The 15061-nt window shown below is 34.7% G+C and overlaps 1 protein-coding gene across 4 annotated transcripts in view; it reads right to left on the bottom strand.

Annotated features, from left to right (window-relative positions):
* Window positions 1-2132: 2132 nt before the first annotated feature.
* The window catches only part of LOC129000999 (irregular chiasm C-roughest protein-like), a 214204-nt gene continuing 201275 nt past the window's right edge, over window positions 2133-15061 (bottom strand). Inside the window, exons 7-13 of one of the 4 annotated variants that reach the window (XM_054428118.1) lie at window positions 13962-14252; window positions 12443-12636; window positions 9076-9220; window positions 7978-8091; window positions 6606-6639; window positions 4632-4800; window positions 2133-3904 (exon numbers count right to left, since the gene is read on the bottom strand). In XM_054428118.1, coding sequence (XP_054284093.1) covers window positions 3554-3904; window positions 4632-4800; window positions 6606-6639; window positions 7978-8091; window positions 9076-9220; window positions 12443-12636; window positions 13962-14252 — 1298 coding nt within the window. In that variant the 3' untranslated portion in view covers window positions 2133-3553. Of the gene's footprint in view, window positions 3994-4631; window positions 4801-6605; window positions 6640-7977; window positions 8092-9075; window positions 9221-12442; window positions 12637-13961; window positions 14253-15061 lie in introns of all 4 variants that reach the window. The other 3 variants (XM_054428120.1, XM_054428119.1, XM_054428121.1) reach the window with 3 other exon arrangements.

Raw genomic sequence — 15061 nt, 5'->3', positions numbered from 1 at the left:
CTGTTATCCTATCTTATTTCATTCTAGATTCACTTTAGGCCTTGGCCAACCTTTTTTTGTAGTGATGGTAGCAGGCCTCCAGTTCACAATGGGTTCTTAAGTTTTCAGCACTGTGATTCCTACCAGTATCAGAGAACTGAATACAGAATCAGTTTTTCTCTGAGTTACAAATCAGAGAACTAAATATGGATGGCTAAGGAGGAATAATTATTTCAGTAAATGAATTATTCAAGTAGAAATAATTTATATGTTGTTTTCACTTATATGGTAGTAAATCCACTTTAAAAAACAAATGTAACTAAAAAAGCTTGTGATATGTTCAATTTTAGACCTTTAATTTTTAGTACTGAAAATTACAGCCTACTTTTTGTACCCAACAAACATAATATGAATTCTACACCAAATATAACAACTGTTATCTGTAAAGGATTGGAGAGTTTAACAAGTTTGATGTAACAGGGATGAAGTTACATTGGACTGATAATACCAGACCAGGTCGAGTAGGGGATTGTATTGAAGGGGTGTTATTGGAAGAGGTGGGAGAATGTTGGTGTGGTCTGATCATGTTCTGTTCTCTTCAACTTTAATTGAATTGGTGGTCAGATACACTGCGAACCATCTGTTTACCTCCCTTGTTTGTCTCTGTCTGATTTCACCATCAATTTTAAATTCATAAACAAATTCAAAATAACTAAGAAACTGTTTTTCCTGAAAGGTTCTGTACTGTGAGTTCAAATATATGTTTTTTGATCAGCTTACATAAAATTTTTTTTTTTTCATAGTACCTAAAACCACAATGAAAAAAAGTGCCTGTTCATGGTACTTTTGAATTGTACCGTAAAATATGTTTTGTTTCAGTAGTATCCGAAGTTATAATTTATTTTCATTTGGTTCTGCTGGTGAATTAACAGTACAAACTATTAGAAAATAATATAGTTAAGTTGTTTGATAGAACCACATTTTAAAAATAAACTGGCTTTAAATCCTAAAATGTCTATTATATTTACTACAGTTATTGATCTACATTTTAAATATAAATATATGTTTAACTAGCTGTACCCGCGGGCTTTGCCCCGTTTAACTTCTTAATTTTCAAGATGAGCTCGTTCGCATGACTCAAACGCGAACGTCCTGGTTGAAGTGCGTTCGCTATGCTCACTCACCTTTAGGTTGGAGCTCGTTCGCTGCGCTCACTTGCCTTCAGGTTAGCTCGTTCGCTACGCTAACTCGCCTCCAGGTTGAAGTTCGTTCGCTACGCTCACTCACCTTTTGGTTGCAAATTAGCTGTTGTCATAAATTAAAAAAATAATAATAGTGCTGCACCCTGTTGGCAATCCTTGTAACTTTAAAGCTATTGAACATCATAGAACAGAACCAACTTGTTTAATTGAAACAGCTGATAAGATTCATTAATTCCTTTTAAATATGAAAAATCATAAGGTTAACATGGGAAACTCCAGAGCCACTGGGGCGGAGCCCGAGAGTCCGATCAGAATAAAAACAACTTAGTTTTCCTATTTAATGCCTAAAGAATCGGTGTACCAAATTTCAGCCTCCTAGGTAAATGGGAAGTGGGAGAATTAGTGATGAGTGAGTGAGTGAGTGTGTCAGTGAGGGCTTTGCCTTTTATATATTTAGATTATTTTGTTTTTAATTGACAGCGTGGGAGGTACTCCAATTAAAACTAATTGTAATTATCTTACATCTACTTAAAAGATAGATTTTTTTGAATCCTAGTCAAATTGACCAAAAGTTCAAAGTGGCTCAGAACTTGTTGATTGTGGCATTAATTCAGAGGTGAAATATTTTGGAGTCTACAGGAATTTGTACCTTGGCCTCAACAACAAGGAGGGTTCTCTACAACTAGTATATCAGCCCAACCCAATAATTAAATACAAATACATGTCAATAATTATTATTAATCAAATGTAGGATTAGAAGTTAGCAAAAAACTTAATATTACTATGAAATTTTGTGTGGACTAGATATATTTTAAATATGAAAATAATTTTTCAGTTCAGTAAAAAGTGCTATACATACTAGTAGCTAAAAACTAACTTAGAAGTAGTGCATTATATTGTTTAGAGAATAACTAATCTGAGGAAAAACATACACTGTCTGATAGAGTTCCATATTTATTACAAATTCAAGACATTTTCAACATTAAAAAACAAATGTTTCAAAATATAAATCTAAAACAAGAAGACAGTAAAGTATTTACAGAAATATATTTATTGATCACAACATACTGTATATTACATAATCGATACAAAATGGGCCGTGTTTGCGAATGATCGCATCATCATCAAGTCTGTACATACACAATATACGATCATTCGTACAATAATTTTGTACAGGAGTACATTAATCAGTTCTTTAAACTGTTGATCCCTGTACAGGAAGTATTTAACACACAATTGTATGTACAATGTACATAGATACAAATAAACCTTTGACATTTAAGCAAAACTAAATCATTTTTCTAACAGTCTAAGTACTAAAGTTTACCTTAAAACTAAATTATATATTCCATGTATTATGTGAGCAGGTGAAACATCTTCAATTTAAGTGTTTTTGAGCTTAAACTCTTTATGTGACTACATGGACAGTGGAAGTTAACTATAAAGAAATCTTTGAAATCAGCGAGAAGATTTGCAAATTTTTTTTAAACAAAGTAAAATTTTACCACTGAAGGAATTGCTGGTAAAATATGTTTCTAAATAAAACCTGTTTAAAAGATATATTTAAATGTAAGATGTTCCATGAAATTAGTCAACCATTACCATGCTAAGGTATGACTTTGTATTTTTATTAGTTTTTTACTTTCAGAAAATGTAATATTTCACATGTTTAATGTTTTAAAAGTCTAATTACACGTAAATATTTTAGTCAACAACACAAATAAAAGTTTTAATAAGCATAACCAATAACAAAACAGTGTCTATAATCTCATTGTGCCTTTATTTACATTTGATAATAAAAATCATATTCATCTTTTTCATTGAAAATAGAAGTATTATAACTTATCACATAAATATTTTGAGATTTAAAACTTTTTAACAGTGATATAGCAACAATTTCTACGAAAACATTTACTTTTATCATAATAACTTTATGGTAACAAATACTTACAATAAATCATCTATGAAACTAAGTTTAGTTCTATGTTTTTAAAAATAAATACAAATTTACAAAATAATATACAGTTGTGTCAAGCATGCTCACTAAGGCAATTCATATAAACAATTTCAATTTGAGTATTTACAAATAATAAGTTAATATACAAATATCATTGTGTGTAGATTCATTTTTTAGAATTTAGCAAAGCATACAAGAGAACCAAATGCAGTAGGCCTACAGTATTGTGGTTAGGAATATTATGTTTTTTATGACTAATTTTTCTCAATATTATTTTTTACCAATTAACTGTTAGTTGAATTATCGCAGTTGAAAGAATACATTTTATTCCTGGACTCTTAAAAGTATTAGGTAACATTTTGATCAAAAACTGAGATCGAAAAACCTAAAATCACATCAACAAACATTACTCGTATCATATTTCAGCCTTATCAATGCTATGAGGCTGGTACTGGTAGTGTCTTAAAGGCATGGTCCTAGGAGTGAACAGGTCACGGTGAGGTCGCACCAACACAGTGTTGCAATCATGGTACGACCTTTGGTCACCTCGGCCACTGTCCAGGTCGAACCTGTGTTTGAGGTTGGGCGCCGGACAGAAGTAGGACGGGGGGGTTGTGTCCGTAGGGAACGCCTTGTTGTAGTAGGACATTCTGTTGATAGTGGCCCCATGAGCGCTCACACTCGGCACCTGCAGCTCCTTGAAAGTGTCCTCCTTGGACCTGCGTCTGGCGCCCGTACTGCGCCGGTGACTATGGCTCGCACCTCGCTAGCCCCACACACATACATCACTACAACATCAACTGTCTGCCTAGCTTAGCAAAATCACGCGGTGGCATTCAAGTGCGCTTGGTAATTCTGAAAACAAACATCCTGTCACCACCCCAGTGCTAAAGGTGCTATGCAGTTGTGAGATTTGGAAAATGTAAGTTTGAGAAAGAATTTAGAAAAGTTAGAGAATCCTTTAGTGAATATAAGAAGATGTTTAGGTATTATGTGTATTTAGTTAAAATTTACAGAAATTATCATGTTTTTAAATAATTAAACTGAGATATTTCTCTTGCCATAGAAGGACTACTTTGGCTAATCTTAAGAGTTACAACTTAATTTAATACAAGAAATACAACAGTCAAACGTATAACAGTAATGCAGTGAGGCAGTGCTTAAACGTGCTAGATGCAGGTGCTTGAGCTTTACCCGAGTGCTTGTCGATCATGCAGCCTTTGTAAAAAAGTATGAAAACTAAAGTGGAAATATTTACAAAAATATACATTAACTATCGCTTTATTGTCTTAATTATTGTCAATGTCTTTGGTGATGACTAGCGAAATCATAAGTGCTAAGACTAATCTACAGATTCAGTCCGGTGCAGTGCAATCGCTAGTGTCCATATCACATGCTGGAGATCACACACAGTCACTGATGCAAACACTGATGCATGGCGCGGCGGTTTACACTCTGGTGGGGGGCTGCAGAACCATGGCGGCAAGCCTCACCTTCATGGCCTCTGGCGAGCCCCCCGCAGTGATGGTGTGGGGGGGCCGTCTTGTGGGGGTGCTGCAGTACATAGCCTCCGCTGCATTGTGCAGCACACTGTGTCCGTCTATCTTGGGCGTCTTCCTCCCTGTGCTGTCCAACTCGGACTTCTCGCTGTAAAAGATCACACTGGGGATGGTTATTGAGACACAAACGTTGGGGACTGATACACAACTACTGTTACAGCCAGAGGCGGATCCAGGGCATGATTTTGGGGGGGGAGTTGGATTGTAAGGGTAAACTTCCGGGGTGTATGAAGTAAAAGAAGGGTCTGAGGGCCCACCCCCTAGAAATATTGGAAAATTTGAACTGAAAACTCGGGTTTTTAGACAATCTAGATAAAAAAACTTGTCATCATTTTTTGTAATTTAAAACTATAGTATTTCAACTAGATTTATTTACCAAAGTCTCGGGGTGGGGGGGGAATTGCCTCTTTGCAACCCCCCCCCCCTTGGATCTGCCACTGATTACAGCTAAGGATTTGCTTTTGATTAGATTAGATTTATATGACACTGATCAGTGGTGTAGTCGTAAATTTTCCGGTGCAGGAACGCTACGGAAAAATATCATAGGTACTACCATTCTCACGGGAAAATACAGGCCGTTTAACAATATAAAAGATCTTTGGGAAACCCAGTGGGATACTCCTGTCCTGCTACTCTACTGATACTGGGACACATCAATGTGCATATTATAAGGCGAAGAAGAGTGCAGAATAAGTGTTGAATGAAAGATATAGCAGCTTTGTTCTGACTATGATCCACTGATTCTCTAGCCTCAACCATATGTAGCAAAAGCCTAATGATTAAGAACTAAACTGCTAAGTCAACTTTTGAACTATCAAAATATGTACTTGTCTCAGGATCAAACCAGCAAACTTATGATTACTATAGCCAAGCACTAACCGCACAAATCTAAATCAAACAATCTGGGACTAAAGAAAATGCATTTTAAAAACTATCAGAACCACACCTCTACAATGATTGGATCCAAGGGAGGGAAACAAGTGCAAGACACATGGGAGAATAAGAACTGAAACTTGTAAGAGCTGCCAACTAATTACCGAAATTTACCAAGGTTTATCTACTTTCTATCTACAGTTTTATTTTGTATTTAAATGATAACCAGTTTCAGGTCATTTGACCCACTATTCAATTAACTGCTAAAAAGAAGGGTGTGATGGATCTTATAACCTGATAAAAGCTATTCTTTGAGTACACTATAATATAACACTATATTAACACTAATATAATGTAACACTATATTATGTAATGGCAGATAGAGATGAAAGATTAACCTTTATACATTTTAATATCTCAGTACTGGTGGCAGAATATTTAAAGAATTCACATACTGTTAACTTTTTCAATCGGCCTTAGTCACTAACAAGACTACAAGATCCTACACTCATTTTCATTCATACTTGGCTTAAAATACCTACTATGTATGGTTGCCATTTCATTGAACAGTATCTAACAGTATCAAAAAATCATACGTTTAAACCCTTATGTTGATAAGATAACCGTAAATATTCAAAATCAGTAACCAAAAACAATTTTTTTTACATTTCACTGTAATTACGACATAATGTTGAGTTTGAACATATGAAACATGGTAAGCACAGCCTCGTGTATCTAATAACCGAGTTGCAATGGAGTTTAAAACAATATTGAGTATGCAGTTCTCTGGAAACATATTGTGTTTCTCTCTATTTTTTTTATTTTTTTTTACTGAAAGCATTGCATGGTCATTTGTGCACCTGAGCAAACAGTAAACCTATATATAATAATGTATCTGACAAATAATAATATATATTTAACTTCTTATAAATTTTAAGTATAATGTATTTTCATGACTAACAGTAACATGTTAATCTTCATATTCCTCATTGAATGGTTATCTAGATTGAAATAAAATTTACTATTTATATTTACCTTTCCAAATCTGTTGGTCTAAAGTCACCTCTTCCTGAAAAAACAACACACACTGATTATGAATCAAATTTCTATTTATCAACAGTTAACCAGTTTTTTTCTCAAATCTTTTGGAATATTTCTTGATTGTGTTTAGTTGTCTAAAACATTGAACCCGATCTTAATGAGCATCTTAATGACTCAGTTCATTTGAAAAAAACCTCATTTAGGAAACTTTCTGCAGACAAAGATTGTTCTAATAGGGGGGTTGCACTTTGTTAAAGACATCAAATTTTTCTATACATATTGTTTTTTTATCTTTAATTTGTAATATTACCTTTTTTCCTGTAGACTAACACCTTTGACTATAAATACAAATTCAGTATCCAATAGTCGAGTCTCTCCGCCTGCTACTTCTGATAGATCAATTCTTGCTCTTGTGAGGTACTATATTGAGTTGTTCAGGATAGGATAGTGTACAAGTACAATCATGCTATCCTTGGGGGTTGACACCATTACATTTTAGACTGGTCCCTTTGCAAACTGGTATTATTGGATAAGACCCTCTTAGGAAGAGCCTTGGAGGATTCATGGAAAACTCCTTTAGAAAAAAATTTTTCATGTCCATCCATGCCTTAGCTACCCAAGGTTGCCCTACTATTTTAATATGACTGAAAATCCAATTGATGATGCTTATTTGTGATTGTCCCCCCATAAAATGTTAATTACCCCATCTTAATATCTAATTGTTCTTCTATATTTTACAATTACTCTGCCATAGTCTCATCTGATACAAGGCTGTGGCGTTGATGTCAGGGCCGCTTATGTAAAAGGGCCCAGACCCAGGGGCACAAGAGTGTTTAGGTTTCTTAGAAGTGTAAGGAAGAGAAAAATTCCCCCACAATGTAAGTGGAGAGAGGCACAATTAATTATCTCTTGGGCCCATGTTGCATCACATGCCAACCGCAGTTCTGGCTGGTGTGCCACAAGGTCGCACAGGGCGATTTTTGCCATATGGTTGAAAGAAGGGAATTTATGTATTTATTTATTTTTAGTAGTAACACAAACTTGTAAACATAAACAGTGGATAGCGCATCACATGCAAACCACAGGTATGGTTGGTGTGCGGCAAGGTCTCTCGGGGGGGCTCATTGCTATGGTTGAAAGCAGGGAAATGTATTTACTTACTTTGAATAGCAACAACAAACTTGTAAACATAAACATTGCGCAGATGTAATCAGTGGAACAGCTGTTTCGGTAGGCCGTTACTGTGGCATTGCCACTTATTAGAGAAGGTAATGCCTCCGTGGTATTTCTCGATAAAAGTTTTCATTTGTCTGTAACACACTGTAGTTTGAAAACTTAAATTTATTAGCGACTTTAGTATACTTACTATTGAAGCAGCACTTTTCTGCTCTGACACAATAGACAGCACAGAGTATACACAGGAGGAAGACTACGAAACAAGCTCCAGCTAGGCTGATCAAGGTAGTCATGGCAATAGGTTCTGTGACAGAATAAATTGTGAGAACAATGGTAACATATGACATTTTCTGAGGAACTACTTAAGATCTCTTAGGAGCCGCAATGCAGTACCAGTATGTGTAGTAAAAGTTAATAGGGTTTGTTGGTTATTTTGCTGGTTTTGAATTTACGACACGTAAATAGCTTTCAGAAAAATGCGTAACTGTTACTGTGAATGAATTCAGATGATAGTGAAAATTAATAAAACAATCCCAAAACAAACATAATTAATTATTGTTTAATCAGTTATGAAATTCCAAAGTAAATTGTTTCCTCCCAAATATTTAATATTAATAATAATGTACTAATTAAAGTTTGCAAGTTCGTATGCAATTCATTGTATCTCAAAATAAATTTTATATTGCTTATTGTGTATATAAGAATGTAATTGGATGATCATAAATTACTATAGTTGGGTATTTTCAAAATACACTATTTAAATGAAAACTGAAATTTAATTACAAAATTCATTAATATAATATTTCAAACATTTACAAGAACTTTTCATGACTCCCACATTTCATGAATTCTATTTTTACTTGACTATAAGTAATATGTTAACTAGCTTATCCCTTGAAACAAAGGTATATTTAAATCACAACACTTGAAAGCTTTTTTTATTTCCAAGTACAAGTAAGCTTTCCATCTACTAAAATGTCTTTTCAACAATCTAAGCTGATGTATTCAGGCTGGAAAATATACCAGAGCAGGCAGGTTATCCGCCTCTAGTGTGCGTAGCCTGCCTACCAACTGAATTCATGGATACAGGCTTTAAACAACTCAGAGGTCGTCCAAGCCTTCATGGCTTTTCTCTGCCATCCAGATTCATTTGAAAGTAAGTGTAATTATTCATCTTTGATTACTTATATTAACTTACTGACTAAGCAGAACCAAACAAAACTACATGCAGTGCTAGTGTTAGTAAGCCTTATGCTAGGGTGAGCAAAACAAAAGGTGAAAGACTTGCCAGCATACGAACCACGGACGGCCAGCCGCACAGAGTGCCGGTCGTTGCCGCGGTCATTCTCTACGAACATGAAGTAGTTCCTGGAGTCCGCGGGTTCCACATCCTGAATCACAAGACGAGCCTCATAGCAGTCCTCCCTCTCATCCTGGGAACAGGAATAAAAGTTGGTGATGAGTGACAGAAAATTGGAAGACATTTATCTTGAAGAAATAGTCATAAATAGTGTTTTATTTCATTGGAAAACCTTATGTGAGAAAGTTTTCCAACAGAGTTAGTTCTACTTGAATTAGAGACTAATTTAATTAACTTCATAAAACTTACATCTTACCTAAATGTTCAATTAGACCCTCAATCCATCACAATACCGTAAGGCACGAACGGAGACTCGTATTGCAAATAAACAAGGAAACTTTTAAAGTTCATCTAGATTGAAATAAAGGTAACATTTATGACTGAGTTCCTCCTATCAACTAAGCTATTTAGCAGCTTGTTTATTACTTCAAAGTCTTTGGTTCAGCTTACCAACCAGGGATGAGTATGAATTAGGTGTTTAGAAAAAATGAAGAACATAATTTGAGTGCAGTACTGTAAGGTTTAAAATAATAAGGAATTTTTAAGTTGTAATGTTTTTTTTTATATTTTAAATCAGTAATTTCTGTTCCATTAAATGTAGATTAATTCTTGTAACAGAGTTTCATCAAAACAATTTTGAATGGGAATTGATATCAAACATGAACTTCTAGACTTCTTTTTTACCTCACTTTGCCAAAATAAAATAAAACATCAGTCAATACCATAAGTAAAATAAAACAGAAGCATCAAGAAAAACAATTTTAAAGTTGTATTTTTTTACTGGAAAAGGTATGCAAAATTACAGTATATGCCTGACCACAAATTTCTAGGACACCTACCAGATCTTTACATTTGTAAAAAGGCTACTATAACTATGCAAGAGTAATAAGTGTAAGTTAAGTATGCTGGAATTATATTCATTATAAAACAAAGGTTTAAGTTTCCCTTATAGGAAGAACCATTTTAACTGATATGCATTAGAAGAATTTATCATAGAGAAAAATATTGCATACATGCCTAGAAATTGTCTGGAAATTTATTATTGTAAGAAGAAAATGTTAACACAAAGTAATATTATGAGTGGGAACTGTCTTATTAAGACAGTTTACCTATTTAAAGGAATTATTTGGCCTAAGCTTATTAAATGAGACACGTTGAACAATGAACTTTGAAGATAAGCCTCTGTTGTGGACACCTGTTGATGTTTAAGTTTGCTGCTTTGGTAACAGATATTGATTGTGACATCAAGTTCTCCCATAAAGGTTACAACTTTGCAAGTTTACTGAAAGATAATGGCTACCCAGAGTAATTTAATGATGATGAGATAATTAAGAATGCTTTATACAAATTGAAAAGTTCCAGCTGATAAGTGAAAACATCAAATGAAAAGCACTGACAAAGAATGTGTCACTGGTTGTTGCAACTTAAATGTGTTTTTCTTTAACTTCATGGTAGTTTTGTTTATTCAACAAGTTTTTTTTTATTTATTTATTCAATAACAATTGAATTTAAACAAAATCTTTGAGGATAAGTCAAAAATCTTGTCTTGCAACCAATGACCTTTTGTTATTTAGTTAGCATTAATTCGGCCAATTTTAATCACATTGACAAATAGGATAACCTAGGTTCTGTATTGATTGTTATGACTTTTTCCATAGTTTTTTGAAAATGGATTTTAAAAATCATACATCTGGAATATGAACCTTACCTAATTGTTTACGACTTTTTGTTCCCTTCTATTTAATTGGTTTCATTTTGCAAGTGGATTTTGCTCATAACCCTTAGGCCCCTCGCCCACTATACGATTTCGGTCGTACGACACTGTGTCGGAACGACAACATTTCAACAGTGAACCATTGGATCTTATGAGAGCTCGCCCACTATACGATAATCTCACGACTACGACAAACTGTCGTGAAGCAGTCGTCCACTGCCACTGTGATACACGACTGTCGTACGACTGTCTAACTCGCAGTGGCGTGTACGATCAAATGGGCGCTCGCCCACTATACGATTTTTATCGTATGTCGTGCGTTCTCCCCAAGTCCTCCTAATCCTAGTTCTAGTTGAGCCTTCTCGCTGTTCACTTCCCATGACTTTTGCTAATTTAAGTTTTGTCATTTAAAATGGTGTTTTCGTCTATTTAAATCGTTTTTTGCATAATTTTGATCATGCATATATTTTTTACAATTATTTCATAGGTACTTGTTTATTATAATGTTTGATATATCGCTTAGTTTTTGTCTTTTTCAACTAACATTTTGCGTGATTTTGATCTTGTCTGTATTTCTGACAGTTCGTTCATATTTTTTCTTCACAATATTTTAATGTACTGCATTACTTATAAGTAAATATTAAAAAAATAATAATAAAACAATGTGACTTGTATTATTCCTTAATTTTTGTATACCGGTAACCATTGTTATTAATTAAGTTATATTGTGTTAAATAGTTTGTCTAAAATACCTAAGTATTACTTTTTGCAGATTATATACAAATAGTATTAAAATTTAAAAACAATACAAAACATGTTCGAACATACAAACCTTTGACCAAGACCATCCTAAGACCTATGAAAGTTATATAACAAACATTAGTAAAGTTAAAAACTTGTTAAATGGCACGGACTCGTATAATTTTAAAATGTCTTTAAATACTGTAGGAACATTAACATAACAATAACCTACATTAACTTAAGAAATAATCCACACATAAAAAATAATTACTTTTTTAATGATGTAGCCCCACATTGACCACTTAAAGTACGCAGCAGACATTCTGAAGTAATTTAAAAACTTGTTATCATCAAGCCGAAGTTCATCAAAAAGAGTTTGAAATGATCCTGTGTGTTCCCTACTTTAATTAATAGGGTGAATCCAATACTTCCGCTTAATCCTACGACGCTTAATTCTGCGCCATAGCAGAAACATAGCGTCCACACGTAACTGATTCATTGATTGACACAAAAAACCATTGTTAAGATATTGCGCAACACACTCACTCCTCCACGGCTACCGAGCAACTGGTCATTTATCCGATAAAGTGTCGTATAGTGGGCGAGGACCACACATACGATAAGAATATCGTACGACACAGTGTCGTACGACTGAAATCGTATAGTGGGCGAGAGGCCTTATCTGCAAATACTCTGTTCCCTTCTTTATTCTTTTCCTCTTGCCTCTTCAGAAAAAACCAGAATTTATCCTAGGTAATCTGTGTATTCTCTCTGCCCTCCTCAAGGCATTCTCTCTTGCCTCCATTTCGCATCTTCCCCCTGCCTTCCCTTGCCGCTCACCTGTATAAGGTCCTCCGCATGGTATCTGCCCAGCCCCTGTCCAGCTGATAGCTGCAGACTGCCCCACTCCCACATTAGTCGCCGAGGTCGAGGGTCAGCACACACTACCTGCCTCAGCACTGCAGTCTGCCCTCGCATCATCACCACCTCTACCAGCGCATCATCCCCGCCTTCTCTGAGGATCTGTGGCGCTCCTGTAACGAAATAAGTGTAGTATAAGAAAATTTAGTAATCTGAAAACTTAAAAATAGGATATTCATGGACCTGGAAGATCAGGGAAAGTATTTTAGTCAGGAGAAATTTTTCAAATAATGTAAGTCCGGAAAAAATATGAAAATCTTATATGTACATCCTGTTAATTATTTGAATGATTTACTATGTTGAAATGAGATAGTTGCTAAAGAGTTTAGTAAAGTTATGAAAAACCTTCTGTTAAAATGGCAAGAAGCAAGTTTGTACATTATTGGGGGAAACAAAAAGAATAAGTCTAAAGATAAAGACTCTTCTTAAGAAAGCCAAATCGAGAGCTGACTTCAACAAACTTCAAAATGTAAGAAAAGTATCAAGAATGAAACAGCAAATTGAAGCATTCAAGCATTAATATATGCAAAAGGTCATAGCATTAAAAACTGCAAGCTGGTAGAAGCATTAAAGTTAATGTTTTTGTTTGAGTATAATATAGATAAGTTATAGCAAACTACAAAAAGTTTAAATTTATCTCTTGTAGTGTGTGGTATTTATATTAGTTTTATCTCTGGTAAACATAACATTGTATCTTCAACACAAATCCAATTGTATTGTTAACTCAATACTGACTCAAACAAACGAAGCCATTGTAAGAAAAGTCTTTATGTTTTTAAAAACTACAGTTATTATTGGACATGATATTTCTTAGAATGAACATTATTAACATTAATCATTTGTGCAATTGATATTTATAATGACAAACCCCTCATTTTACAGGCAAGCTGAAATTATACTGCACATTAGCTTTGGATATTGATACAACTATACATTCCATCCCATTATATAAATTTGTCACCATTTTTAAAATCATAATCATAGTAGTTGATATGAGCTACTGATCGTGCTGATCTAAATTACAATTTTCTGTCAAATACACAAACCTTTTTTACCAAGTTAAGCCAATGGATTGCGTTATTAAGAGCTTTAGCAACTGTTATGACACATAACATATGCCAGCAAAAAAAGGTATAAAATATAATTTTATACTCCATGGCATTATGTGGCTGGCTCACAGAACTATTTTCTTTTTGAATAAGAAATTTTCTGACAGCTGGTCCGTATGGATGGGGCTTTAATATCCTGGAATTAGTAGTTCTGGATGGTGCTGATCAAGAAGTTATTTATCCAAAAGTCTAATGATATTAGTTTTTCAAATCTACACTTGCAGTATAGGCAAAAACTACACGTTTTCTAAGATACAAGTGAAAATCACCAATACACAGTAAAACGAATACCAGGTTCATCTAATAACATTTTACATAACTAAACTTACCGACAACTTGCAAACTGACTGCCTCGCTCTGAGTCATCCTCTCCTTGCCTCCGATGAAGTTGACTACTCTACAGACGTACTCTCCCTGGTGGTCGTAGGTGACGTTACGCAGCAGAAGTTGACGCTCCGAGCCCCGGACCATGGCGTCCTGGGATGCAGTGGCCGACAGTTTCTGTAGCCACTGGTACTGCGGGGGAGGATGACTCTCGGCCTCACAGTTGAACAGAGCCTGGGAGTAGAGGGAGGCTGTGGTCAAACGGTCAGGACCCACGGACTTGACCACTGGGGCATCTGGAGAAGAAATGTGTGAAATAGATTAATAATGTGTTATATAATGTAAGATGTATATTTTCAAAACTAAATTCTTCTGGTAGGACAGACGACTTCTTTTATGAATATTCAGTCTACCTCACCCCATATTTCTAAATTTCTTCAAAGAGTATAGGTGAAATCAAAACATACCACAACTATGTTGCTTTTAAAATGATCAAGTGTTTTGGTTGGTATATCCTCAGTTACAGCATTGAATCTGATGATGAACACTATTTAAAACACATTGAGCATGGTTCTTTAGTGCCAATAACTAAAATTTCCAAAATGAGAACAAGACTATTCACTCTTTAACTTCCTAACTCACAACCAAACCGAATATCACCATTGATATTGATATAAAAATACAACATAAATGGTAACTGGCACTTTACATGATGAAGTTGGATGGACAAAGAGCTATGTAGAAGAAGGCCCAAGTAAAGAAATGTGAATTCTGTAAAAGAAAGTTTGGTGTTACAAAGGAAATAAAATACATTTTGAGGAAGATGTTGCTGAAGTGAAGTGATTAGCTACAGAAGTACAAAATACAAAGAACAGGAATTTGTCTTTGTGATAGTTACCCATATGGACAGGCAACTATCTCGGACGAGTGAAAAATGATTAGTTAAAGGATTATGAGTGGTTTTAGCACAAGGATGTATAAACATAGCCCTGTGATATTTGAAAAGGATTTGGTTTAGGAATGTTGAATAAATTAAAATTATTGCCCTAGAGATAGAGATTGTACAAGGCTAAGCGTATGATAATTTCTGTAAAAGGAATTGAGA

The sequence above is a fragment of the Macrosteles quadrilineatus genome, unplaced genomic scaffold (assembly GCF_028750875.1).
Source record: "Macrosteles quadrilineatus isolate MER2022 unplaced genomic scaffold, UCM_ALF_1.0 Scaffold_8__2_contigs__length_117827958, whole genome shotgun sequence".
NCBI lineage: Eukaryota > Metazoa > Arthropoda > Insecta > Hemiptera > Cicadellidae > Macrosteles > Macrosteles quadrilineatus.
This window is presented reverse-complemented; position numbering and strand designations above follow the sequence as displayed.